This window comes from Sander lucioperca, chromosome 15, assembly GCF_008315115.2.
Source record: "Sander lucioperca isolate FBNREF2018 chromosome 15, SLUC_FBN_1.2, whole genome shotgun sequence".
Classification (NCBI taxonomy): Eukaryota; Metazoa; Chordata; class Actinopteri; order Perciformes; family Percidae; genus Sander; species Sander lucioperca.
In genome coordinates, this window is record NC_050187.1 from 31,459,264 (window position 1) to 31,486,572 (window position 27,309).

The following is a 27,309-nucleotide window of genomic DNA, read 5'->3' on the forward strand; positions in this document are numbered from 1 at the left end:
TACAGTAGACTACACCATAGTACAGTATACCCACTACAATACATTAGACTACACCACTGCATTCATGTCCTTTTCTACCCCCCCGTGCTCTCCATTCCTTCCTGCTGTTCTTAGTATTCATCCCTTTACTTCCCCTCCCCACATTCCTCCTTTCTAAGTCTATTTCCTCTCATTACTAATTCATTAGGCATATTTATTGAAGGGGCTCACTCTGAGGGGGGATCAATGTCTTATTTACACATTTAGACAGTCTATGGACTGAGCTGCGATTAACAGACCTATAAAACCTTTACCAATACCGCCGTAAATCTGCCATCAGGGACATTTGCCTCCTGATAATGTGCATCTCTATGAAAACAAACAAAGAAAAAAGGCATCTTAGGCCCAAATATGCAACAAGGGTGCATTTTACGGAGGCACTTATCCAGCTTTGTAACATTTAATTTGGAACTGGCACAGATACGACAAATATTGGATTTATATAAGGCCATATGATATGATGAGGTCTTCTGTTTTGTCAATTGGGTGATTAGGGCTAATCATAATTGCTGTTTAATATTAGTTGATTTTGTTGTTGCAAAGTTAGGAAAATAACCTTTAAGTGTGTCGTGCTGTCCAATAAGACTCTGCTTTAAATGGTTTATACTTTACTAATGGCGTTATTAGTAGTTAATAAATCATTTATCGATGCTTAGATCAGTTATAAACCATTGTTAAGAGCTAGCTGAAAATGGTACAGCTTGATGTTTTTCTTGTACAGAATTTACAATGTGTTGCTTATGTACGGAAGAGGATCAGTGCCACATGTGAAAAATGTATTTGAGTTCTGAGTTTAAAGTCAGGATTCTGAGAATAAAGTCAGAATTCTGAATTTTCTTAAAAATTAAAAACAATTTTTTTTAGACTTTAAAAAAAGTCAGAATTCTGAGATTGACTTTAATCTCAGATATTCTGACTTTAAACTCAGAACTCAATACATGTTTTTACATGTGGCCCTAATCCTCTTCTGTACTTATGAAAAAAAAAAAAAAAAAAACTCTTTAAAAAATTGCACTTTGAGTGCAGTTACTCATAAGGCAGACCTCACAGGACATTTTACCTAGAGACACCATCTACTTATTTGTTTTGCTCTTGCTGCTATAAAATGGCTGACAGATGATAGAATCTCTACCATGACTGATTAGTGTTAATATGCTGTGATTGTGTGTCACTTTCACGTTATACCATTTTCACATCCATTAAGTGTCACACAAAACATATGACCTAAGACACACTGCATATATTCTGGCATAAAGTACACATCTGTCCATATATTTGTATGCAGCTCATAAACCAGAGGAAGATGACAGAATATTTTGTGCAGACTACTGAGTAATAACATGTTTGTGTTGTTGAACACATAGTAGAATTGCATCATATAGGTTCATTTTCACCTGCTTTGCTGTCTTTTTTGTGTCATGAATCAGCATCTGTTTGGATTGAAATTGAAAATTGAAATAATGAAAAGACCACTGGAAGCTTCTGCTGATATTATGTCCATGCTTTTTTCTTCTTCTTTGTCTTGCCTCCCTTTTCCATCCTTTCTCTTGGTTCTGCAACAGAATTCAATTACTCTGATACTCCCATATAATCACTTTTTATCCCCAAGGCTTGACAGTTTCCGTGGTCTGACAGAAAAAGCCTAATTACTCTCTGACCTTCTCTCTCTCTCTCTCTCTCTCTCTCTCTCTCTCTCTCTCTCTCTCTCTCTCTCTCTCTCTCTCTCTCTCTTCCTGAACAACCAGTCCTTCTCTCTCATTCCTCCTGAACAACCAGTCCTTCTCTCTCATTCCTCCTGAACAACCAGTCCTTCTCTCTCATTCCTCCTGAACAACCAGTCCTTCTCTCTCATTCCTCCTGAACAACCAGTCCTTCTCTCTCACCTTTATTCCGCAACACATAAACACCTTTTCAAACATGTGAACCCTGGACATCCTACATGTTCACTTTTGGCTTGCAAGCCCGCTCTCACAACTGCACAAGAACAGACACACAATGTTTCTGATATCATTCCACTGGTCTAGTGAATCTCTGCCTACCCAGCCTCACCACATAGGCTTTTAACTTCAGGTCTTAATTTCCTTCAATTTCATACCACAGATACCGATGCTCTTAGAGTAATTTAAGTCTTTCATGGTCTCAGGCAGTATAAGAGGCTCATCTTTTTTTAGGGAGACCCGGGCACTTAACCTTGTTGCTGTATGGCTTCAGCTTCCCTGTTAGAACTTAGTGGAGGATAATGTGTGAAAGTTGAGAAAGAATTCAAACAGTGCTGTCACTGCAGTCATGCCTCCTGCTCCCCTTAATTTTCTTTTCCATGTCAAATTAAATGTAGACTAGAGAGCTTGGCAAATGGTTGATTAGTTGTAGAAAGGAAGACTCCTTTCTTCTTGGTGTGGTTGTTTGGCATGAATGCCGTGACGAGCATGACTCATAAACATACCTGTGTCATCATGGAAGGAGAATGAATCATTTCGTTTTTAATAATAGTAAACCACAGTAAACAGCTACAGAAAAAATATGTTGGAAAAAGTCTGAAAAATTGTAAAGATGCATTATGTTATGCTTTTCACCTGTAATGGTTCCATTATAAGAACAAAAATACGTGAAGTGTGGTTCCTAAAGTATTTTAAAATCATTCTTCAGGTACTTTTTTTTGTCTTTGGAATCAACATTGTGCAGCAGTTCGCTGTGCCACATTTCATGGACATTAGATGACTCTTTATCTCACTTTAATTATTGGAAAAAGTGGTAAATGACCCGAAATGCTTGGACATTTCTCTCACTTGTTGCTAATTGTCTTCAATGTTCAACTGGATTTAAAACATTAACCATCTCCTTTAAACCAAAAAAAGTTGCTTGATCCTCATTAGGCACATTCCTACAGGCATTCTAATGCACAAGCATGCATGCAGGCAAAAGAGCAACAAGGTGTGTGTTATTCTGCAAAGGCAGAGAAGTGAGCCCCTCACCGACATATGTGCGGTGAATATCACTGCACAGCCAAACATGGTTCAGTAGATCTAAAGTATTCATAACATCCACTCGTTTCTGTCACTTCTCAGGACATTTTGCTATCTCACATGTTCATTTAAGACTTAGGTACAACATGCACCAGCTGCATCATGTCACATTGTGTCAATTTATGCTAGTCAGTTGACACCTGCAGCACTCACATGATGTGCCTGCTGACATGAGAAATGCTCAAGTCACAGTATTCGTAATGTGCTGGTCTGGGGACTAAATGTGAAAATGGTGTGAGTTGACGCTCATCGATGTCATCGAAATAGGATGGCTGCGTTTCCAAGACGCACACCAAGCCGCAATGACATGCGTCAAGTCGCCACAGGTGTTTGGGCTTACATTGAAAACAATGTGTGTATGTGTCCCCAGGCCCGCCGTCAGGAATCATGGACAGGGGGACAACATTTTTATCAAATTTGGCCTTATCCAACCCACTCCATCATAGACTTTTTGCATGCCCCCCCCTCTGCCTTTGACGAGGGTAATCTGTACCCTTTGACTTGACTCCCTCTGACGGCAGGCCTGTGTGGCCCTACACTACAAATACAACAAGACTAAAACCCAGACCTAAACCTAACACTACTCAATAAAGTCTGCTGGAGCTGCTGCCCCTGTGACCCGACCCCGGATATGCGGCTGAAGATGGATGGATGGGTGGATGGAAGTCTAGGTCTAAAGTCACTAAAATGCAATGGTTAGCTTGTGTGTCCCCAAAATGTGACTGTACAAACAGTTTTTTTGTCTTTAGGCTAAATCATCTAAATTGCCTGTACTTGTCCTACGAACCAAGTCAAGTCTTAACGCTAACATAAATAATTAACCTCACGGGGATCCAGGTCATGTCCATAGGAGGTAGGAAAGTCCCCACAATGTGAGTGGGTGAACTGTTTTTTGTCGTAAGACCTAACCTACTACATTGCCTAACTACCCTAACAACCTTAAGCTTAACCTGAAATACAAGTCCTAACCCTAACATGAATGATTAACCTTATGAGGATCCATTGTATGTCCCCAGAAGGTAGGTGAGTCCCCACAATGTGACTGTGTGAACCACTGCAGGTTATCCCACATTTACAAGGATGGTCTGCAATCAATTCATTTGTTAAGAAACATTTGCTGAGAATCAAGATTTTGGTTTGAGATGAAGACACAAAAGTCAGTGGTCAGCTTCAAAACCTCTGTATGTTTCCGTGTGTAAGAATAGATGTTATGTACACAGAAAGTCAAAGTCTTGCTTGATTGCCTGCAGTGAGGAAAGTTGTTACTCCTCTTCATCCCCTATGGGACATAAGGCTTCAATGAGCACTCTCCATTGCATTCTGTACCTGGCAGCATGTTGGGCCTCTCCCCATGGCAGGTTCATCTGTTCCAGCTCTTGAGTGAGGAAAGTAGCCTACAGTGTGAATAATGGCGATGACTTAATTCACTGTGTAGATTCAAGGCTGGGCAAATTATTTTCCGGAGAGACATTTTTATTCCCTAGTTCACCTAAACTCTAAGAATTCTGATTGAAATGAAAGAAAACAACTAGTAGTATGTGCACCATTCACTACAGGCAGAGTGGGCTTGCACATATTTGACATTATTTTATCACAATCTCTAGAGAGGTGAATAAAGGCAAAACATTGCCGTCTGACTCAATCAGAGGAGACTTACTATACTCTGAAGGGGCCGGCATCAATATTTTCGGGGTGGGGGGATGAGGGGGGGGGCGGAGTAGTCAGATGTGCCTCTGATCTCGCTTTGGGCGTTTTGCTTTATGTCGTGTCAACTTGCTTTGCTGCATGTTTCGCGTAATTTTTGCAAACGACTCCATCTAAGCAAAAACAGTTACTAAGCACACTGATAATTAATGGTGGTACCCCAGAAAAAGTGCCCTTTACAGACTAACCACACACCATTACTGGACTAAATATCTAAATAGCTCTGCAAATAGCTCTCTTGCATATCATGCTATAGTTTGACGTGAACTTCAGATGGTAGCAAAGAAGAGCATGCCATATATGGAAATATATACTATGATGTCCTAAAATACAAACATCTGCTTTGTCTACAATAATAAACTACATTGGCTGGAACCAGCGAACAGTCTGTCTCATCCCCCATGAAATCCATTTTACCATTAAACACTCTCACATAGATATGCATAACACAATATCCTTCAACAAATGTCCTGTTCTTTCCCCTGAGCGCTGCACTTGGCCGAGGTCTTCATTCTTTAATTAGCTCTCTAGGAGTGACCGGCTGACCTGATGTAGGTTTTAAACCCCTCACTTTCTCTCTCACACGCACACACACACACACACACACACACACACACACACACACATATCCACACTCACTGTCTCTGCTGCTCTCCTCTGGATTAAATACTAACCTGATCTCTTTGCACATATTTACCCATATGAATACATATTTATGATTCCCTGCTCTCGTCTGGTCTGAGTTGCTGGACACTGTGAGTTTGCATGTGTGTGAGGGACATTTCTGCGCCGTCAAATGGCTTCACGTTCACATTTGTTAGTTCATTTGTAATGTGTGTGAACACAAAAACTAGAACTAAAAAGAACAATAGTTCCATGTTTATTTGGTCTGGACCATGTGAACCGGCACCTATGCAACTATGAAACAGAAGAAGTAAATGCAGCTGTCTGCCATTTATTTAATAATAGCCTTAGTATAATGGTCTTGAAGACCAAAGTTAAATGGTCTCAAATTCTTTTTCTATGTTCTCTTATTTATATACTCTTATTTGTGAAGATAATTATGAGTGTGAGTATGAACATTTATTTGTTTATTTAGAAAATTATTTTTAAACTCAGCACAAAAGAGATGTGTGATGTGCGTCTATGCTGTTTTTTTATTTTTTATTTCACAGGGACAATGCTCATTGATAAACAGAAAAACAGCTGTAAAGAAACCAGAGGGCATTCATCTGTTGTCCGTGGCCAGCTGTTAAACAAAGGCATCCTAAAACACAATGAAACAACATATCTTATAACAATCATATGTAGAACATAATAAACAAGCACAAAATAGTGCAGTGCGTACCAGTAAATAATGACACAGAATAGCACACAGTTAGCTACGAACCACGTGAAAAAAAGTACAACAATAGATTTGCCTTTGCACAATGCAGCTCAAATGTATCTTCCATTGTTCTTACAGTACAACACAATTAAAAAAACAAAGAGCTACTTCCAGCTGTAGAACTGAAATGTAGAACCAAATTCCTCTGAGAATTTATTAAGGTACAGTAAAGAATCCACCACCCTGCATCATTTGTTTATGTTTCATTTACCATCCCTATAAGCTTTTAGTAATTATATCTCAGTAGTGTACAAAGTTTGAAAATATGCTATAATCTGTTGTGTATGTATATATATATATATATGGATGCATAATTATCTAATGTAAGGCAAGTGGAACGAGCGTCTTAAGTTGCAAAAAATAATGAGCTCACAGTAAATCTCTAAACATCATATGTGAGTGTGTGAGCGTGTGTGCCATTATAACATTATATCAGCAAAGAGATGTTATAGTATCACACAGGGAGACATTAGCAGCCACTCTTGCGAGCTCGGCAGTCGCGATCAGCTGATTTATGACACATATCAAAGCTAATTCCACTGACTCCATCTGTAATGCTGATCGATCTGCCCTTTGTATCTCCATAAGCCAGCCTGCCGTACACTAATAGAGGAGGTATAAAGTTACTTTGTGACCTTAATAAAACCTTCACTTTGTTCTTTAGCTCGCTGCCGCCTCCTGAATCAAGCGGCTCAGCGCCACGTCGACATTGAAGCAAACATCCCGACCGGCTCTGGACACTGTGAATCTGTTCAACACTCAGATCCTTATCCTTCCTACTTTGACATTCGGTTTGCTCTGCATGATGCTGTGTCACATAAAAATGCCAGACCTCTTCTAACTCAGGAGTGTGACAGAGAGTGCGAGAAAGTAAACTAGAGGAAGGAGGAGGAAATCACTCAGTAAAAGGGAGGTAAGGTTGGAAGGTCACACAGGAACTACAATAAATGATTCAGTTTGAGTACTTTTCAATAGCCTTGTTCAAAATGCTGCATGGTCTTTCCCTGGAAGTATATAATGTTCCACCTTAAGAAAAGGGCCAAAGTCAAATGTCAAGTTGTGTCAAGAACACAATTTCTCAGCATGACGTACCGCAGGGAACATTCTAAGTGTTGAATTGTTGCAAGTTCTTTATATTTAGTAACGTTTTTTGAACATTTCGTAATTAGCAAGTTCCACCACTGGGGCCTTCAACAAAAGCCTTAATAGTAAAAGTTATTTCTTTGGCACTTCCCTCATTCCCAAAGCACATCAAAGCGTTTAGGTTGTATTCACCGCTGACTTTTCGGGGGGCTTTGTTTTTGCCGTTTCACAATGCAAAGCCAGTACCGGGGCTCCATTTGAGAATGAAAGTTTGATGAGCACTCTCTTTGCCTTTACAAATTATTCACTTTAAGCCCAATGCAGAAATACATTAAAACAAAATCAGAATGGGGCATGTCAGTGCTGCTAATTAAGTCAGCGTGGATCCCATGTGTGCTCAGTGGGAACCAGCTGGGCATTTGTTTAGCAACACGATAACGCTCGCCTGAGCGGAATTGAAAAACTTCATGCAAAAAACATTTTATTTCTGCAAGGTTAACATGGGAAATGTTGAATCAGTGAGCATGTGTTTGCTTTTCCACTTTTACTATTAGACAAAATATCTTAATTGTGCCTCGGGCATAGACTGGGTAAACCCAGCCTGATCTGCTGCCGATTTGATTTCTCCCTGCAGCTCAGGCTGGAAACCTGTACATTTTTCTAACCTGCTTCCATTACAAATCTGCCGGAACCAATCACAAACTGGCTTATCCACCTGGCGCTATTGGCGGGTTTAACACGATGACGATAGAGAAGCAGTGGCAAGCAGCTTTTTGTTTACATTCAACAAGCCGGCCACCTAAGCGCAGCAACCCGTTGATGCCGCTGTCGCTGCTACGTCACCCGGATCGTTGGTCTGATTGGTTGAAGGACTATCCAATTGCATACAGAGTCATTTGAACTATGCCTGTTGATCACGCCTTTTGTGCAGTAGAAAATACAGAGCAGACTCCCCAGACTAATGTTCAATCTTAAAAGATTGAGCTTGGTCTGGTGATAGCCAGACTACCTCGGGCATGGACTGTAGAAATGAAATCTGTCAATTTTGGATTTTGAACTCAAAGTGGTGTTTTTCTTTTTAAACATGAATCTTGTTTTGAGTGCCTGCAGGAGATAAAAGTCTTTGACCCTCCACCTCATGTTGCTTCAACGTCTTTTCATGTTCTCCTGTTTTACTCTCTCCCGTGGTTCAGTTAGGGATGGGGAGACAAACACAGGTTTTAACAGGTTTAATGTGAATTGGTTGAGCAAAAGGTTAGTTCAGCTTTTGCTAAAAGCACTACAAATGTAGCTATTTACTTCACATGATTGTTTTCTTCAGCGTCGTTATAGTTGGTCAGAAAGGAACCATCACAGGGAAAACTACCTGAAACATGTTCAAATCATCGGCCAATAAAGCTTCAGAAGTCATCTTGTGGAGTACACGATAAAAGGTACAGTGTGTGAAATGTTTTAGAACATCAACAGGAGAGTACTTTTTAACTGTTGTGATATCCAATGAAGTCGCTGCAGCAAAAAGAGAAACACTGTACATATGAAAAAATATGATGCATACGATGCAGGGTAAAGCAAAGTTTAATAGGCCTCTGGTTTCTGTCTCCAAACAGCTTAGGTACACACAGAAAGGAACACAGCCTTGTTAAATAGTCGTAGCGGGGTGTTTTCGGCAGCTGTGTCCCAATTCTATACTACATATTAATTGTCTCCGGGTTTTCAGTTGGCAGAGCATTCCCACTAAGGAACTGACAAAAGGAAGTTACTTAAAGATGTCAGCATGCAGACTAAAGTTGTTTGATTTTTGAAAAGCAGAGTTGATGGATGCTTTTGTCCCATAATTCAATGTGAAACTGAAATGGGGGAGCTAAAATTATAAAGCAATTATGGATGATGGATGACACAAGTATAACGGATGACTTGGTTGGAGTGAAAACATTTTGCAGATTTGTCACCGGAAGCATAGTTCCAAAACTGGTTGACTGAACCTGTACTTCGATTTCTTGCATTCTAACGGCTAGAATGAAGATTAGTAAACAGTGCATCATTATACAGTGTGAAATTAACAGTTAGTACAGTGATGTCACTGTAGGTAAACACCACTCAGTGACATTTAATATACAGTATGTAACACATTTATGCGTGTTGTTTTTGTGTTAGTGTGTTTCTCTTGAACTTCTTTCTTTGTAAAGCGTCAATTGTATACCATTGGAAAGGGACATTTTGGGGGTATAGAGTACACTTTGGCTGATCCTCAGTCCTTATCTCTCTAAGGAGCTTTTGGGGGATTTGGATATAGGTTAAGGTTAAGGTAAGGTCTTAAGGTCTTAGTGAGTCACTGCAACTGAAACACTTACCTAGCATTTGTGTATATTTGTCTATTCCTTCATGTGTACTTTGTGTTGACTTTGGCGCCTGTGTGCATGCATGTTCCTATTTTTCTATAAGTGAATGTTTACAGGATGTGTGCTGGTATATGTTTGTGCCTTTGTGTGTGTGTGTGTGTGTGTGTGTGTGTGTGTGTGTGTGTGTGTGTGTGTGTTTGTGACAGGTTGCGCTCCAATGACATAAGTGCTAGACTTTGTCACAAGAGCTCGTCTGCATCCATCAATATCACTGCCATCATCTCCCCACAGCCCCACACCCATGCACTTCCTCTCCTCTCCTCTCCTCTCCTCTCCTCTCCTCTCCTCTCCTCTCCTCTCCTCTCCTCTCCTCTAGATATGGCAATTGTGCTCTGGAGATACTGTCTCTTTCACTCACATTTGAGAGATGTGCAAAGGCAAACACAAATACACCTACCTCCCTCCCTTCCTCCTTCACTCACTCCATCACTTTTCTCTTACATAACAAGCTGACAACAGACAGACAATCGGATGTCAGGCAGACCTACAGTACATCATGATCTGCTGACAGATGCTGGACTCAACCTATGGCAGGCCCACATGACTGTAGCTGGAAGATGGAAGGACTCTTATATGCTCAGCCTTAAGCAAAGCATTGTGGGGCTGCAACCTTGACATACCTTCGTCACTCTTGGCCAGGCACAAACAGCCCCGCAGTAGACCAAAAAAGAAAGAAAATATTGGCTCCATTATTGGCTATGTTTCTGCAGCACATGATTATCTTTTTATAGCCAGCAGTGTTTATGTACACACATAAACACAACCCCCCACGCTCACACTTAACTCTCACACCCTCATGTACACGTTCTAAGAAACCATTATATGCAATGACAAACATACAATATGCAAATGAGGGAGCACTGATTAGAAATCATTTAGAATGTTTAATTAATTTAAACGATTCAATTGAGACAAATTCTTTCAGCATTCGTCATCATTCCCAGCTAGTAATCATATATATATATATATATATATATATATATATATATATATATATATATATATATATATGAAGCCGACAGGTTTCAGTTTTCATGACTCAAACTTTATTATTACATGTCATTTAGCTGACGCTTTTATCCAAAGCGATTTACAATTGTTATATATATCAGAGGCCACACGCCTCTGGAGCAACTAGGGGTTAAGTGTCTTGCTCAGGGACACATTGGTTGATGTATTGCAGTGGGAATTGAACCCAGATCTCCCACACCAAAGGCATGTGTCATATCCACTGCGCCACCACCACCAAACTCAAATGACATATTTCTTTATTCCTACCGATTCTATAAAAACAATACAATGTTACATGATGTTTTTCTAAAAGTATTGCTGCTATTAATATGTGTTGGAATGTATGCCATTGAATTCCATTTTCTCCCTGCATTGTGAGTAGGCTACAGGAATTTGACTCCTTAAATGAACACATCACCCACACTGTGCACATTTCCTAAGATTATTTGTGGCATACTTTGTAAACACAACATATGTGTTCATTGTTCGTTGCAATTGTGACCAGCAGATTAAAAACTGTTTAATAAGACCCAGTTACGTTTTTGAAATTATAATACAATATAATGATGTCCAAAAGGCAGAATAAGCGTGTATTGTTTCCTGCCTCAGTCTCTTGATACTAATAACCAAAGAAAAATGCAAGTCCTCTACATATTGGCAAACGTATATTTCTGGTTTATTATAACGTCACAAGCATTATAATCTGTGGCAATAACACAGTATTTAAAATGGAAGTCTCAACAGTACACCACGTGAAATTGTGGGATATTAATAGCTCTAAATACCACTCTTTTTGTTAATGGGAGTTTGTGTTACATGACCACTTACACATTAGGTTGTTCAAATAAAATGGACAGCGTGTACTTTTATTTAATTAGAGTTTGGATGGAGACGTTGGGAATAGTAGCTTTTCCCAGAGCTTTCAACCATAAGTCACAACCTTCAACAGTGAATAGAGATTGCTGAAGTTTGACACTTTTCAAACACATCAACAACTATTTTAAGAGCTTTGCAGAAAAAAAGAAATACCTCAAAAGGGATTGAAAGGCGTAGTAAGAACTCATGGAACAAGAGCATTTCAACAGGCGATTTTTGGGCTTCAGGTAAGATTTAATTGTTAGTAATTGGGAAAAGGCAGCCCAATAGGACAACTACGGGGCCTCTAGTTGGAGATGCCGAAATGTCCATCAGCTGAGTGTCAGCATGACAGTAGTCTCGCTTCGCCAGACCTTCCTCCACAGCGCAACGGAGGAGGGTCTGGCTAGTCCACACAACATTCCGGGATGGGAGGAAAACATGCTCTGGTTTATTGGCATTTCTTTAAACCAATCACAAACGTCTTGGGCGGCGCTAAGCACCGGGCAGAGCCGCGGTGCCGCTGCAAAATAGCCTCGGGAAGGAACTTGTTTTGGTGGAACGTGTACGTTCAAAAGTTGTTTTAGTCATACAACAGAAAACTCAGATTAATCTGCAGAGATCTGAGGAGCAGTTAACCATAGTCCTCATAAATCCACCAGAGTTTAGAATTACAACACAAAGAAAGCGGAAGGTGACGGACATCCGGCCGAAACGAAAAATGTGAAACCCGGCGGAAGTTGAATGTCGTGGATATAGACTAACGTGACAGTGACCTTGACCAGATTTTGAATCGGGAAAGCATGAAATATTCATGAACACTTAAGGGAGGAGGAGGTGCACGAGGGAGCGGCTGTATGGAGAGATTGTGTGTGAGCCCTTGTTACATTTGCGAAACATCCATGTGTGGGTGCCTTGCTATCTTGCAAGAGGATACATTCGCTATGTGTGTGATCACGTGTGTGTAATCAAGCCCTGTTCTTCTGAAAACACACTGACGGAGAGCTGCTTCGTGTTAGTCAGAGTGGGAAACATACATGTCTGGGCTCCAGGCGCCGCTGCCATTTCTGAGTGAAGTGCAGTACAGTGAAAAAACAAAACCCATACATCAGTGGGCTGGTATAGCTCCCAGGTAGCACAGGAACTCCAGACCTGCTTAATATTGCAGACACAGCTCGTCTTCAGTTATTCCCCCTCTCTGTCTCTCTCAATCTCTGTCACTCTTCTTTTCTCAGCAATCCTTTATGTAAATATATATTTTACTCTGCGTCTTCCTCTTTTTTTACGGTCACATTTATTTTCCCTCTCATTCTTGCTGAAATTCACCGCTGTGCCAGAGTTCAGTCGCTGGGGAAAGATTCCCGAAGGTAGGCGTCGAAATTTACAGTGTCTTTGTGGCCAGCTTAAAAACGTTTCCTCATTTTTATGTCCTGAAAAAAAAAATAGTGCTTCTCTGTGCGCGCTCTTTGTTTTTATTGAGAGTTCATCATCCTGAAGGAGGGGGCAATGCAAACGCAATGCAAGTCAGAGTTTTGGAGGGAAAAGGAGCGATCATTTGCATACATTTGCATCCTATTAACACATCAAACCTGCTGACTTGAAAGGGATGCCTTGATTAGGAACACCACCAAATTACTGTATGTCTACTTCCTCACTGCTGTCTTCCCCTTTGTCCTCTCCCTATCTCCTTAGCTTACCCTCCTGGGCTTCACCGCTGAGTAATGTTACTGTGCAGTTCACATCCGGTGTGTATTTGTGCATCATCATAGAGAATTATGCTGGAATATAACTCACCCTTTTGATGTGCCAAACACTCCCTATAACACCATCTCTCTCTCTCTCTCTTTTTTTCTGCCTTTCACTTTTGTCTCTCACCATAAGGTCATGCTTCTCCCTCTCTGTTTCCTCAGGGCATTACTGACAGGTTGGGCAAAGCTGTCAAACGTGTGCATGTGTATTATGTCTCCCAGCACACCTCAAAATACTCATGACCAAATGTATTATGAGCATCCTAAAGATGAGCCGACTGTGTGGGTGTTGGAATATAAATGAGCTCCCGTATCACAGCTCACTGATTTGTATCACTGATTTATGTAATAAAGTACATCCTGGCTGTCACTCACTTCAAAAGCATAGCAGGAAGAGAAACGAGCGTTACTAGCCCTACTACCGCTTTCACTGTGTAAAATGATGCACAGAATGAGAATATATATATATATATATATATATAACTATTAACTATATATATATATATATATATATATATATATATATATATATTATGTTTTTGAGCATTTTCTGCCTTTATTTGGATGCTGCTGCGTCGAGGAGTAAACCTCTATATATGGGCGCCCCCTCTACCAACTGAGCTATCTGGGGGCCCACAGAATGAGAATATTGACATTTGATGGCATGGTGCAACCACACAAACATGTAGTCTTGGGTTTTCATATTTCATTCAGACCAAAAGCTTCTTTGTACAGTGAAGTAACACTGCCGACAGTGTGGACTAAGAGGATTTTGTTTTCAAACCTTTGAGGGAAAAAAGAAAAAGTGTATTTCAAGGTGTTAATAAATTCCCGAGGAAATTATAAAGTGCTCATGATCACAATAGGTCTACGTTGATAGTATACTGTCGCTACTATAATTTGCAATATTCAAACACTATTCAATCAAAAGGCGTTTATCAGGAAGTCTACAGCAACGATAACCTTAATACAAAATGGCTGCTGTAGTTTGTTTCTTTTCACAACAAGCACACTAATTCATGTTGCAAGTTAATATAGAAAAAGTAAAAATGTATTTATCTACGGCTTCTCTCGGTACAACAAACTTTGGTTGACATAATACTGTTTGTTTTTTATTTGTATCCAACTTTATTATTTTAATGCAATTTTTATTCTTTGATGGCCACTATTGGTGTTGTGCAAAAGATATTTTTACTGCCAAGAATTAATGCGATCTCTGCTGTAGAATCATAAAGAAACCATAAATTAAAATACTAAAATACTGTATTTTATCTGACTGCTTTAGGATATTCTTTATCAAACAGTCTTTTAGAACCTGCAGTTGGCATAGGCAGGCTCCAAATGCTACAGGCTGTGAGAGTCATTCACAGGAGACCGTCATTGTGAATAATGATCGTAATTAGTCTCAGTACTAATATTCCTATACAGTGTTGAATTTGACAATTCTTTAAAGCTTTCAAGGATTATCACCTGCAGTGCACATCCCAATTATCTATTTCCTGTCACTTTATGTCAAAATCATACTGTGTGCATTGCTACACCTACATAACACCGCAGACTCCAACCACAGACAAAAGCTTCTAGTCCTATACTATGAATTATCATGACGGCTTTGACAGAGCCGTCACACTTTTCCCAAATCAGCATATTTACAACATCATGTTTGTCATAAGGAGAGTTGAGTATTCTTCCACCCACGCACACACGCACACACACACACAGTATACTGTATATGTGTATGTTTGTGAAAGAGCCTTAATCGGATACTCTGTGCTGTTTACCAAACTGAGTGAGCTAATGCAATTGCACGATTAAATCTTGTTAAATCTTGCTAATTAAAACTAACAAAGATGTCAATACAAATCAATGGCAAGCGAGAAGTTGGAGTGCCTAGGAAATGGTGTTGAGAAGTCGGCTTGAGAAAACTCAAACAATTATAGGAAATGACACACTAATTAAATATAAACGCTCCTTTGCGTTTCCATAGAGAGCAAAAAGTCATGCACATACAGCTATAAACTCTGTTTCACACAGGATACTTAAGAATTAAACCCCAAATTGGTGCACAGTCATAGTGCACTGCCCATGAGAGGGTCCACATGATCATATTTTAATTGCTTGAGAGTCCTCATGGTCTGGTTTGGATATACAAAGGGATACATGAGCTACATGCTTTGTGTAATCTGAGAGTTGGATAGAAATATTGGGTTTATGGTTAGCAAACACATGGCTATTTTGACATCAAGCAAAAAATAGCAAGATTAGAATTGGAGTTGTGTTTCTCCAACTAATGAGTGTACTTCTCTCTGCCATTTAGTACTCGGCAGGTAATGTACAGTGGGGTAATCAGAACTATTTTGCTGGAATTGGGTGCATGCTGCTGCTTGACATGAGTTAATGAGAGCAATGAGATGAGCCAAAACGGCAAATGTGAACCAAAAACAATGGGCTAAAAGAGGCCGGCAGCTCTGTCAATGTAGTCTCTGTAGGTTCAGTTAGTCATTCAATTAATTGTAAATACAAAAAACGTATGTTGATTTATATTCAATTCAGTTCAATTCAATTTTAATCATTATGTAAAATCATAACAAAAGTTATCTCAAGACACTTTCCCGATAGAGTAGGTCTAAACCACACTCTATATTTTACAAAGAGCCAACAATTTCCCACGAGCAAGCATTTGGTGTGACAGTGGCGAGGAAAAACTTCCTTTTAGGCTGAAACCTGGGACAGACCCAGGCTCTAGGTGGGCGGCATCTGTCGCTGCCGGTTTGGACACAGACACTTACACAGATACACAGACATAGAGAAATATGATTCATAATAATTATTGCAGTTAGAATGATGAACAGTGGCAGTTCTGAAGGTAAATTATTTTTTATAAGTTATTGTATGTTTACTGTCCGAGTTTGTTTTTGCACAGTATGCTAAGCCACGTCTAAGATGATTTTCTGTCATGACAGACAATAAAGTTTTCTGAATCTGGATCTTTAAAGCAAGATCACAAGCCACTGTTGCATTTTCTTTTCTATTCAAGCACAAGATGTAGCTCAGATAGCTAGAAAAAGAATAGAAAACATTGAGGATGATGAAAAACAGAAAGATGATGGCTGATCTCTCTGTACTGCAATGACTTCCTTTTATGTAACACCCTGACTGAGCTGCCAAGAGATCATTAAGCCTTCATTGTGTGCTAATTAAATCGCCTCAGAGGGACATACTGATGTTTGGCCTCCATCGCTCACACTCAACTTCTCTCAGTCGCCATGTCACCAGAAAAAAGCCCTCTCATCGGCTGTTTCCTGGTTTGTATTCATTTTCCTCCCTCCTTGGCTCTCTCCCAGCGTTTGTTGTCTATTCCCAGGCATGCTAAGTGCTCCTCTTGGTGTCTTGGAGGATTCACTTGCCGAAAGCGGCGCCTTCGTGCCACAATATGCGGTCTCTTATCTATTTAATTTTCTCCCACCTCGAAAGCATGCCACGGCATCAGCCTTGTTTATTACTGTCAGAGAGACACCAGTCAAACTCCCACTGGTGTGCCATTATTATTGCACAGATGGCGATGAGGGTTGAGCGAGATCGATGGAGCAACAGAGATAGAGAAAAAAGAGAGAGGGAGGGAAGGGTAAGGGCGAAAAAAAACAGGAAGAAAGCGAGAGAACGAGTGAAAAAAATAGCTGTTTTCTATTTTAACCACAACCAGATGGTTTTCTAAAAGTAGGCTTGAGTAGATTTTTTTCTTCCTGTAATGATAATACACCTTTACACTGCTGTTTACCACTTTATATAGCATTAGATAGCATTCGACACACCCATCTCAGAGGCTTTTCCCTGTCAAGGTAGATTCCTGCTGTCAGAAACAATAATGCACAGAATGCATTGACCTCTCTATATATTCCTTGACTCCTGTTATGCTCACTGATGGGATGTTGTGGGTCTCTTGGGGTGACAGACACTCACATGTGTGTGTTTTTTGTGTGAGGGGATGCATAGAGTGCCCTTCCAAATGCCCAGAGACTGTTGGAGAATTCAGCACCTTGGAGAGCGACATTTTCTCACTCTTGTTTATTTCTTATTATTTATTAGAATATTAATTATTAGATATTTACATACAGTTTTTCAGTATGTAGTATGTTTACAACCTAATAGCACTAATTTGATGATTTGGCTGTCAAAATATGTCTGGATGTCTTAGTTAAATCTGGGTGAAATTTTGGTTGAAAAGTAGAAGCTTTTCGGACATGGGTTAGACAACCAGCTCTCAGAAGATAGCACAGTCACAGTTCAATGCCCGTTGATGCACAAGTTGTATAATTTTCTTTTCCATTTGTAAAACATATATACTATGGAATATTGTATAGGCTACATATATAATAATATTAAGAATATTTAGTATGGCACTGGGATGCGGTCATTCCCTTCCAGATGCTTCAGGTGCCTGTTCTTTTTAAATCTCCTTGTTTACTGGCAGCTTAGATGTGTGTTATTGCTGCTATGTTTTCAATTGCATGCCTGCTTCTGGTTAATTGGCTCGGCAGTGTGTGTATGTGTGTATGAGCGGGAAAGGCAATGTTATGCTTTCAACTGAGCAGCCGCTCGTTGCACCTGTGAGGCCCAAGTCAGTCTGGTGGCACTAGTACGTGGCTGAACGCTTTGAAAAAGCCTAAGGTCACCCAGGAAAGGAACTGGAGTCCAGCGAGACAGGAAGGAGGATGAGGAGGATAGTGAGTGAGGGAAGGAGGATTACACTTTAGAAATAAGTGGTTTGCTTGCTGCACAACCTCCCCCCACCTTCCTTGTTATTTACCTTGTGCAGGAACCATTGTTGTCAAGTGATTTACTTGATTATCTTTGTTTTTCTAGCTATTTAAGTCACAACACTTGTCTAGCTCTTTCTACTTGGGTTGTTAACCTTTCAATTGAGTTGCCGGGAGACATGTTGACATGTTGTTTTGTAAAATATGACGCTCGTACAGAAGTCCCTATCACTCTAGCAGGAGGAATCTGTGATGAAATAGGTGGATAATGTGAAAGAAGAGGAAGATGGATGAATAGCAAGCAGATAGAGAAGCACACGCTGGGCATGCACAATGTCAGTGAGGGCAGCAGTGCTTTTTGTTTCAAGCCTTTGTTAGACGCTCTCATGAAGCAAAATTGTTAAGCTGTTATTGCTGCTTATCATTTCTACCACAAATATCCTTGAGTCAGATACTGTTGATTAATTTAAGATATGTGTGCAATGAAAGGGTGTAGATTAAACCCACATTTCTCACATGAAGCCTTACAGCAGCAAAAAAAAAACGTCAGCCTTGGACTTGCAGGAGGGTTTAACAATATCCTCCTGAAAAAGACCCTCAGTTGGTGAGAGGTCAACTTTTCGACCTGCAACACAGTCTGGGCCAACATCTTAGCACAGAAACTCTGACACTGTGTGTGTGTGTGTGTGTGTGTGTGTGTGTGTAACCCTATATATCTGTTTCTGCCCTCTAGAGAGTGTCTGTGTCAGACCCAGGTCTCATTTGCGGGGCTTTGCAGGGATCTCCTTCAAACCCCCACTACCTCCACCTGCCAGGTGAGATTGCCTTTCTATTGCTCTGAAATAGCCTCTGACAGAGGCCGATGAGATGGGCTCAGCTAGCCCACGTTTCTAACTAGACCGAGGGAGACCTTTTCTGCCCAGTCACACCGGCAGGAGGAAATGAATAATAAGCGGGCCAGAAATCGAATCCATCGCACCTTTGAAAGACAGACTAAATAAACAGTGTCCAGTAAGAAGAGGTAAAGCTAAATCCCCAGGTCCTTGGGCTCAACAGAGAGACTGAGACAATTAAGAAACTGTGGATTAGTTAGTCAGAGAGCCACCGCAAGACGCAGAATATAAAAGTAAAGATCGAAACGAGAGTAAGAGTATATACTTCATGCAAGTAGTGAAGGGGATATATTTAAGTAGCCATTATTTGAACCAGTAAACTATAATTAGAGTTTCTATTCTTTTTCGGGAAAATCCCACTAAACTTAGGAAGTAATTAATCAAATTCAGCATCACATACTTTTATAACTGAATGCCTTGGCCTCTTGCCATGTTCTGAAAATATTATCTTAGCAGAGTGACTAATTTACTGGTTAGCTGAGCACTAATGATTGAATGCCTGAAAATGTTGCCCGAAGCAGTGAGCACTGGTGTGTGTGCATGTGTGTGCCCGTGCACACACACACACGTGCATGTCTTTTTGTCTGTGTGTGTGAGAGAGAACGAGCAAGCCTTATGACTCACATTGAGTCCTTTCCCTCTCTGCATCCATCCCTGTGGGCTGACAAACACAACCGTCGCACACCGACAGCACTAAACAGCGCTCTGGGGGACATTCGGCGCTTGTTTTACAACTGGTTAGAAAATGGCACTTGATACTTGAGTTAAGACTCTTTGTAAAAAAAGAAGGAAAAAAAATCATTGCAAAAAAGGATCAAGCTTCATCTCGCAAATAAAAAGTGATTAATTTTGTGACAAATAATGCCACAAATGATCACCCTTTTACAACCTGATTTGTCTCAATTTGTTGCAAACACAAATTGAATCAGATTATGCATTGATCCTGTGCCTGGGGTGAAATTTGTCATTCTTTTGTTAATGAGGATAAATTAATGTCTAACAGCATGTCAATTGAAACACAATGTGTCCTCTCTTTTTTCTTTTATGGTTAATTGTAGAAGTTCAGCATTTATTTTCTAGCCTTTAGTCACTTAAGAGCCTCACTCAGAAAGTGCATCAGTTTATAAAATATTCGTACGAAGGATTTGATTCCAAACAGACTGAGTCATTACCTTAGTTCAATTCCTAACTTCCAAACTAGCAAATATTACCCCTTCTAAACTCTAAATGTTATTTTAAAGCGAAAACACACTTCATAGTTTTACAGCATGGTCACACCAGCTGTTATTGGAATTAAGAGCGGATGTCATATTGTTTGATGGTCCATGTCTTTCATTTTGAGAGCTCATTGCCACGCGATTAAGCAGTAGAGATCAACTCGGTGCACATTTTTCTCTCCTCCATACTTCAACACACACATTAACATGCACAGACAGTGTGTTCAAGGCCCTCACAGTGTAAAGTACATCGCAAACCTTCGCTCTTTAACAGCTACGCTTGTCCACAGATTATGTTGTCATAGCGACGGGAGCAAGCATGGGAGGAGGGCAATAGCCCTCCCCCATCTTCGACTCCTCGTCCGCCTACACCTCGCACTTTCTCTGCTGCTCTCTCTCTCTCTCTGTTCTCTGCCTCTCTCATCCTGCCTCCCCTCCTCTCTTTCAACTATCATCACTTTCTGAAATAAAAGAACAGACTGCGTGCCGTGGATTTCGGTTGACTTTTGACTGGATTACACAGCGGACAATATACTGAACACTGCACAAGACAGACAGAGGGCCCTATTTTAATGACCCAAGTGCACGGCGTGAAGCGCATGGCGCAGGTGCGTTTAGGGCTTGTCCAAATCCACTTTTGCTAGTTTGACAGCGGAAAAAAATATGGTTCAAAAAGGTTGTACTTAGTGTCTTCATTACTTCATTAATTCATAGGTGTGTTTTGGGCGTAACATGCAATAAACCAATTAGAGAGTCATCTCCCATTCCCTTTAAAAGCCAGGCGCGTTTGGACCTTGGCGCATTACTGTTATGATGGCGGATTTGCACCGTAATATTTTTATTTGTAATCTTTTGCATGTGTGTGTGCTGCTGCGCTTCCCTGTGTGTGTGTAACAAGCATAGTGTGCGAGCGCTGTGCACGAGCCTAGGAGCATTTTACTAAAATGCTGTTAAAATAACAATGAAATGCTGCGCTATTGACTTTAGACCAGGTTTTTGTTGGTCAATGGGGCGATCACTTGAATGCAAGAATGCACCTGAACACACCTCCCTGTAAGACCAGCACGCCCATGGGCGCAAAGATGGGCGCAGGTGCATTTGCTTTTTAAACGACGTGGGCGCTGGACGGGAAATTGACAACTGCGTCGGTCTTAAACTAGCAAAGACACTTGCGTCGGGCTTTGCGCTGCGTGCAAGATAGGGCCCTAAAGTTGTTGAGTCTTTTAGTGCATTTGCTTAAGGAACCAGTTGTCCGGCCTGATTTGAACAGTAATATGATTTCTTAAATTACATATAAACAAGAGACGGTTTCTATCAGGGTAGGGGATAAGAAAAACCTGCTCAGCGCAGGTAGTTTTCTGGTGCAGAAACCTAATTGTGTTGCCAAATAACCTTTCTTCTCACTGTATTGTCAGTCCACTTGCTCCTACAAAACAAAAACAAAAAATCCACAGGGAGCAGTATCTTGTATCACTAAAGTCCAAATTATACTTTGGCTGCAGACCCACCCAACTGTGTGGATTTTTCATTTGGTCATGTCTATAAGCATAGTCTGTGTGCCGCCCAAACTGTAAGACTGGGTGCACTATAGAGCTGGGCGATATGGGGAAAATCAAATATGATGATATTCTTGACCAAATTCCTTGATGTCGATATTGCGGCGATATTGTAGGGTTGACTATTGGTGTTTTTACAAAATATCTTTACAATTAGATATTTGATAAATAATCATCAGTAATGTGGACATAGTGACTAAGTGGGTAAAGGCAAATAATAGAACGGCTAGAACAGTTCAGAAAATGACATCACTTTACTGTAATGCAGCCTTTAAAACCAGTAAAAGACAAGACTTACCATATTACGACATCCCAAATTAAAGACGATAACTAGTCTCATATCACGATAGCGATATAATATTGAGAAATTGCACATCCCTAGTGCAATATATGCACCTACAACTGCGCTAACTTGTATGCAGATACCCAGTCTGTGTTGGTTTTAGAGCATATCAAGGACTTGATCCAACTCAAACAAATATAGTTCCAAAATAAAGTTAGGGATAGGGAGGAAATCTGATCCTGCAGCATGCAAGTGGATTTCATACCAAACCTAAAAAAGTTTACAGTTAATTAAAAACATCAACACATTTCCTCTGTAACTGGATTTCTTCCAGGATTCTGGTCTCTTGTCTTCATGTAAACTAGGGGTGGGAAAACAAAATTGATACAGCATATTATCGTGATATTTTCCGAGGCATTACTGTGTCAATACAGGGATGCCAACGTATCGATCTTTTATTATATAAATTGCACATTAGAATTTAAGTTTTTGGTATTAGAATAATAAAATCACTTTTTTCAGAGAAATGTATCTTTTTAGATAGCAGATGTTGACAGTAGTCAGTAGTAAAGTTTTCCTTTAGGGACATAATTTGAAGATGGAAAAAAGATAAAAAAAATATATCACAGAATATCGCAATATGTTTAAAATCGCAATAATATCACATTGTGACATAAGTATCGTGATAACACATTGGTTGCCTGTGTGCATGTGTGCACATCATGATTGAATGTGTGTTCACGTGCACTGGCATCATTGCGTCTTGTGTTCAACTTTGTCTCACTTGCATTATTGAGCCAAAACCCAACCCTCATCATCATCATCATCATCATCCACACAATCACACTGTACACACTTGTGCACGTATACAGATGAATACTAGCACCCCAGGGGGGCAAAACAGGCCCTTTGAAAAACAGGTCGGGTGGAAGTCCCGCGGTTAGATTGGGAAGAAGTTGTTCTGGGACTTAATTAGTAAAGGGCCCCACATTTGAAGAGGCTAAGTGCCCATGAGCTCTACTCTCAAATCTGGGACAAAGAAGGCACACACACACACACACACACACACACATACACACAGATTTAGAGCAGTTACTACGGATTCTAACAGTGACGCAGAGTAATGGGAAAAAAAACCTCTCTATGGATCAAAATCTCCATAGAAACATTTCTAACATTATCTGTTTAATCCACCTCTCAGCTGTTGATCCGTATGTTTGGTATGTTCCAAACAAACATTAATTTACTAATACTTTTCCAAATACGCTTCCAGCACAGTTGCAGGATAGCAAAAGATGGAAAAAATGTGTAATGATCTTAGTGGAGAAATTATGATGTTTGAACATGCAGATCAATGGCAGAGAAATAGATTTATTTAGTTTTAAAACTTTGAATTGAATGACTTTTATTGCAATGACTCACTCTTAAAATTCATTGTAACAAAGCTACCCTACTCCCTGAAGGAGCAAGCAAACTTTTTCAGAGCCACCTCACAAACATACAGTGAGTGAGATGAGTGATTGATATTCAAAAGATAGATTTGGGATGAAAAACCACTTAACTAAAGTGTTATTCCTTGATTCATTCACCATTCTTTCATTTTAGCGTGTACTTTTAACACAAATTGTCACATCGAATATACCTAATCTAACAAATGTATACACATGCCATGACCAAAAACAAAAGTACATTTCCCCCCCCCCTTTTTTTTTTTTACAAAGGATAAATGAAAAAAATAAAAAACTTCTTGTGTGAGCACACAGCAAAAACACACATAAAGGTACATTTCATATTGTCCAAATAGCTTTAAACATGTTCTTGAATCGAATAATCATATTCAAACAGCATCCAATCCAAAAAGTCTAACAAGTCTCATCTCGGCGAGATACAAGGCAACCATACCACAACTACTACACAACTACTCTCAGCCCAACACATTCTCACTCCCATTGGATTAAAAAGTGATGCTTGGTCAGGTGCCTTTGGCGTTTGTTAGTGACGCAAAAAGTCTCCTTTGGCGTCATATTTAGACGTGCTTGGTGGGGACTCTTGGCGTCACTTTTTGATGCTCTCAGGGCTCTCGTCTAGCCGTTTGGCGTCATATTTAGACAGGCTTGGTCGGGACTCTTGGCGCCACTTTTTGACTATCTGAGTTGGGATGCTGCACAAGAACTGGACAGTTAGGTTTTAGGAGAAGATCGTGGCTGGGGTTACAAAATGTACGTTTCAGTGACACGCGGGACAAGAACGAGACATGAACCCAGGTCTCTTGGGTGAAAATCCTGTGTTGTTTGACCCATCCACCATCCCAGCCGGGATTTTTGGTCTTTCATACTACTTGCTACCGCTGTTGCTCTTAATACCACGACATCTTACAGCGCTGTGGTTAAGCTGCTGCTTTGCCCTGTGCGTGCCATACAGACACTGAAGGGTGATTTTTGAGTTTGTATCTGACGCTGAATGCCACTGACCAAACGTCAGTATTCAACGAGTTGGGAGTGAGAACGGGTTGCTCAGCCACACCCTGACCATTCCTCTTGGATTCTCTTAGAAAGAGAAAAATAAAGAGCAGGAAGAAACGGAAAACATTCAATAGAAGAGGAGGCATTTAAATAATAAGATCAACAAAAAACGCAGATCGTCACTTACTTGCAATGCTTGTGAGGCCCACTAAGCGTCTCGATGACAAAGCATTCGCCACCGTTCAGGCAGTAAGCCAGGTCCTTCTCATGACAGGGTTTGAAATGCTCCGAGTGCAGCGGAGGGACAGTTGGAGATGCTGCAGGACAAAAAGAAACTCTCATTACTCATAATCAACCCGTAAATAACGTGTTTTTTTTCCATGAATGCATTCGCACTGCAACAATCAGGCTTAGTGACAGCGTTAAGTCTTCTAGCAGCCCTATTACTTCTCAAACTTCAGTATTGTCTTTTTACCCCTACAATTCTGCAAATAAATCATCATATCATCCTAAATTGCAGCAGTAAAAAAAAGTACAGCAAGTCAGTTTTCCAGCAGAGGCTACTCACTCTCCATCCGAGGATCCGTAACGAGTGTCTGCCACTGCCTAATAACATACTGCACATTGTGGACAATACCAACACACTATTGTTTGTTTAGATGCTGCAATGTCACCAGCAAAAGATGGATGGAGGACAGGTAATAATCTGTCCTGCTGTGATTAATACTCCGTGGTCACAGTAGTGCTGTTGGAGAGCTTGACTTCTCCCAGCGATTTATCACAACATGCATGGCTGAATGTGGACAGTTCACACTTCTGAGGGAATCTGCTCAGCGTACCTTAATGGATGATCTTATCATTGAAATTAATAAGTATAGCGCCAGTTGCTTAAGGGGAAATATGGAAATGACGTTAATAACAGTAAAACAATGGTGCAAGTAATGGCATTCGGGGCATTTTTATGTGCTTGTTGAAGATAATTTTGAAAAACAAGAAAGATAAATGAAAATTTAGAGATTGTAGAGAGTTCATGGACAGTCATCCATCTGCAGGGTTTTGAAAGCCTGAGATGCAGTTGGTTGGGGTATGGCTTTCAGACATGTGGAGAAATCAGATCTGCACCACAGATGATGTTCTTATTAATACCAGACCAGACTGCTGACGGCTTCTTTTGTGTGTACAAATGAAAAATGAGTCTGCTAAGGGCTCTCATTAGCCGATCCTCAGCTATGTTTTTTAAAGTAGCAGGATGATGAGCCAGAACTTAATGCCTCAGTGAGTAAAAATCTGTTGTACTCGCAGGATGCTGTTATTACCACTAGTACGGATTGCTGTATTAGGTCGACATTTCATGGTGCGTGGAAGACATCCAAATTAACTGAAGCTTTCTCAATCAAGAAATAATGAGATATTATTATTGAGCAGTGTTTGGGGGGGAATGGATGGGTGAAGAGAGGCGAGTTATTTGAGTTTGCCCTCTCAGATCCTTTAATCAGCAGTATGATGTGTGTGTGTGTGTGTGTGTGTGTGTGTGTGTGTGTGTGTGTGTGTGTGTGTGGTGTGGGTTAGATTATGAGATGCTTGGTGGTGACAGGGCTCCGGGGATCTTATACAACCCTTGGTAATTGGCTGTTGGGGGACTAATTTCCAAGTGAGAGCTAAAGTTAGGTCAGAATTTGAGTAAACAGCGAGACGTGTTTTTATAAGAGGATGTCAACAGGTTGGATATGACGACAAGAGGGTCTTAATCAAAGCGGTAGCTAGTAATGGGTTGTGTAAACAATTCTTCACTCACTTTTCAGCAAGTCAACACTTTTAATTCAAATTCTCTCATTCAAAACAACTGCTGGCGCTGATGATGCGTTTTCTAGCTTTTCTTTCCGCTACAGTAACTGCTTTTCAACAGATGACAGTGAGGCTTTATTCCCATTCAGGTGACTTTACGTTTGGTGATGAATCCCTAACCTGCTCTGGAAACACAAGACAATGTATTGTAGGATAAAGTGCAGATTTGATACAAATGAAATGCATTACTATCCTATTTTTGCTTTCATTGAATTCTTGACCACTAGCCTCGTTTTCCCCTCTGTGGTGTTACACGGGCAGTGGAGCTGATAAGTGACAGGGCAGGCTGTGTGGTCGGTGCGTCATGCTGCCTTTGCTCGCTCCAGACATTTCCAGAAACTGATGATTTGAGTAGAGTTTGCCTCGTGTCACAGAAGAATTGACTTTTTTTCATAACCATAACCACAATGGCTGGCTAATCTCAATCATGCTTTAGTTGCCATGAGCACATAAATGAATCATTTAAATGTCCTTTTGCATTTCATCCAACATCAACAATTGTCTTGCTATAGAGTTGGAATTCTACTACCATAGGTAGTATTATGCAAACATGGTAACGAACGCTAGACAGGAATTACAAAATCAGCTTAGCAGGACAACATTTCAGCATTATGATATATATTTGAAGTGGCCAATATGCCATAATTAAATACTTGAAACACATTTTCAAATGAGAGGAGTACCAGTTCCCTCTTACTTTTCCTAATACATTGAGACAATATTTGATTTTTCTGTGGCTGTATTACCAATACTGCAGAAAGTTCACATTGAATCAGCAACAATGCAACCATCAACTGGCACCTCGACTCAAGCTTTACATATGGATTCACAAGTGATTAATGTCAATTTGAAGAATGAATTGTCGTCCTTAGAACATCTGTCAACTAGAACGAGAAAGAGAAAAAACTTATAATAGAGTAAGAAGGAACTCATAATATAACAATGCCATGTGGTATGTCCTGACATGACACATTTGACTTGCAGAGCCACGCATTCTGCACACAGAGACACTCAAACAAAGGCCAGAATTACAAAGCATTGCTGTGC

General features: G+C 40.3%; 1 protein-coding gene across 2 annotated transcripts in view; it reads right to left on the reverse strand.

Annotated features, from left to right (window-relative positions):
• Positions 1-27,309, reverse strand: part of LOC116061637 (pro-neuregulin-3, membrane-bound isoform) — a 410,047-nt gene that overhangs the window by 129,217 nt on the left and 253,521 nt on the right. For both annotated transcript variants that reach the window (XM_035992124.1, XM_031315948.2), the window contains exon 2: positions 24,605-24,734. In XM_035992124.1, coding sequence (XP_035848017.1) covers positions 24,605-24,734 — 130 coding nt within the window. The remainder of the gene's footprint in view (positions 1-24,604; positions 24,735-27,309) is intronic.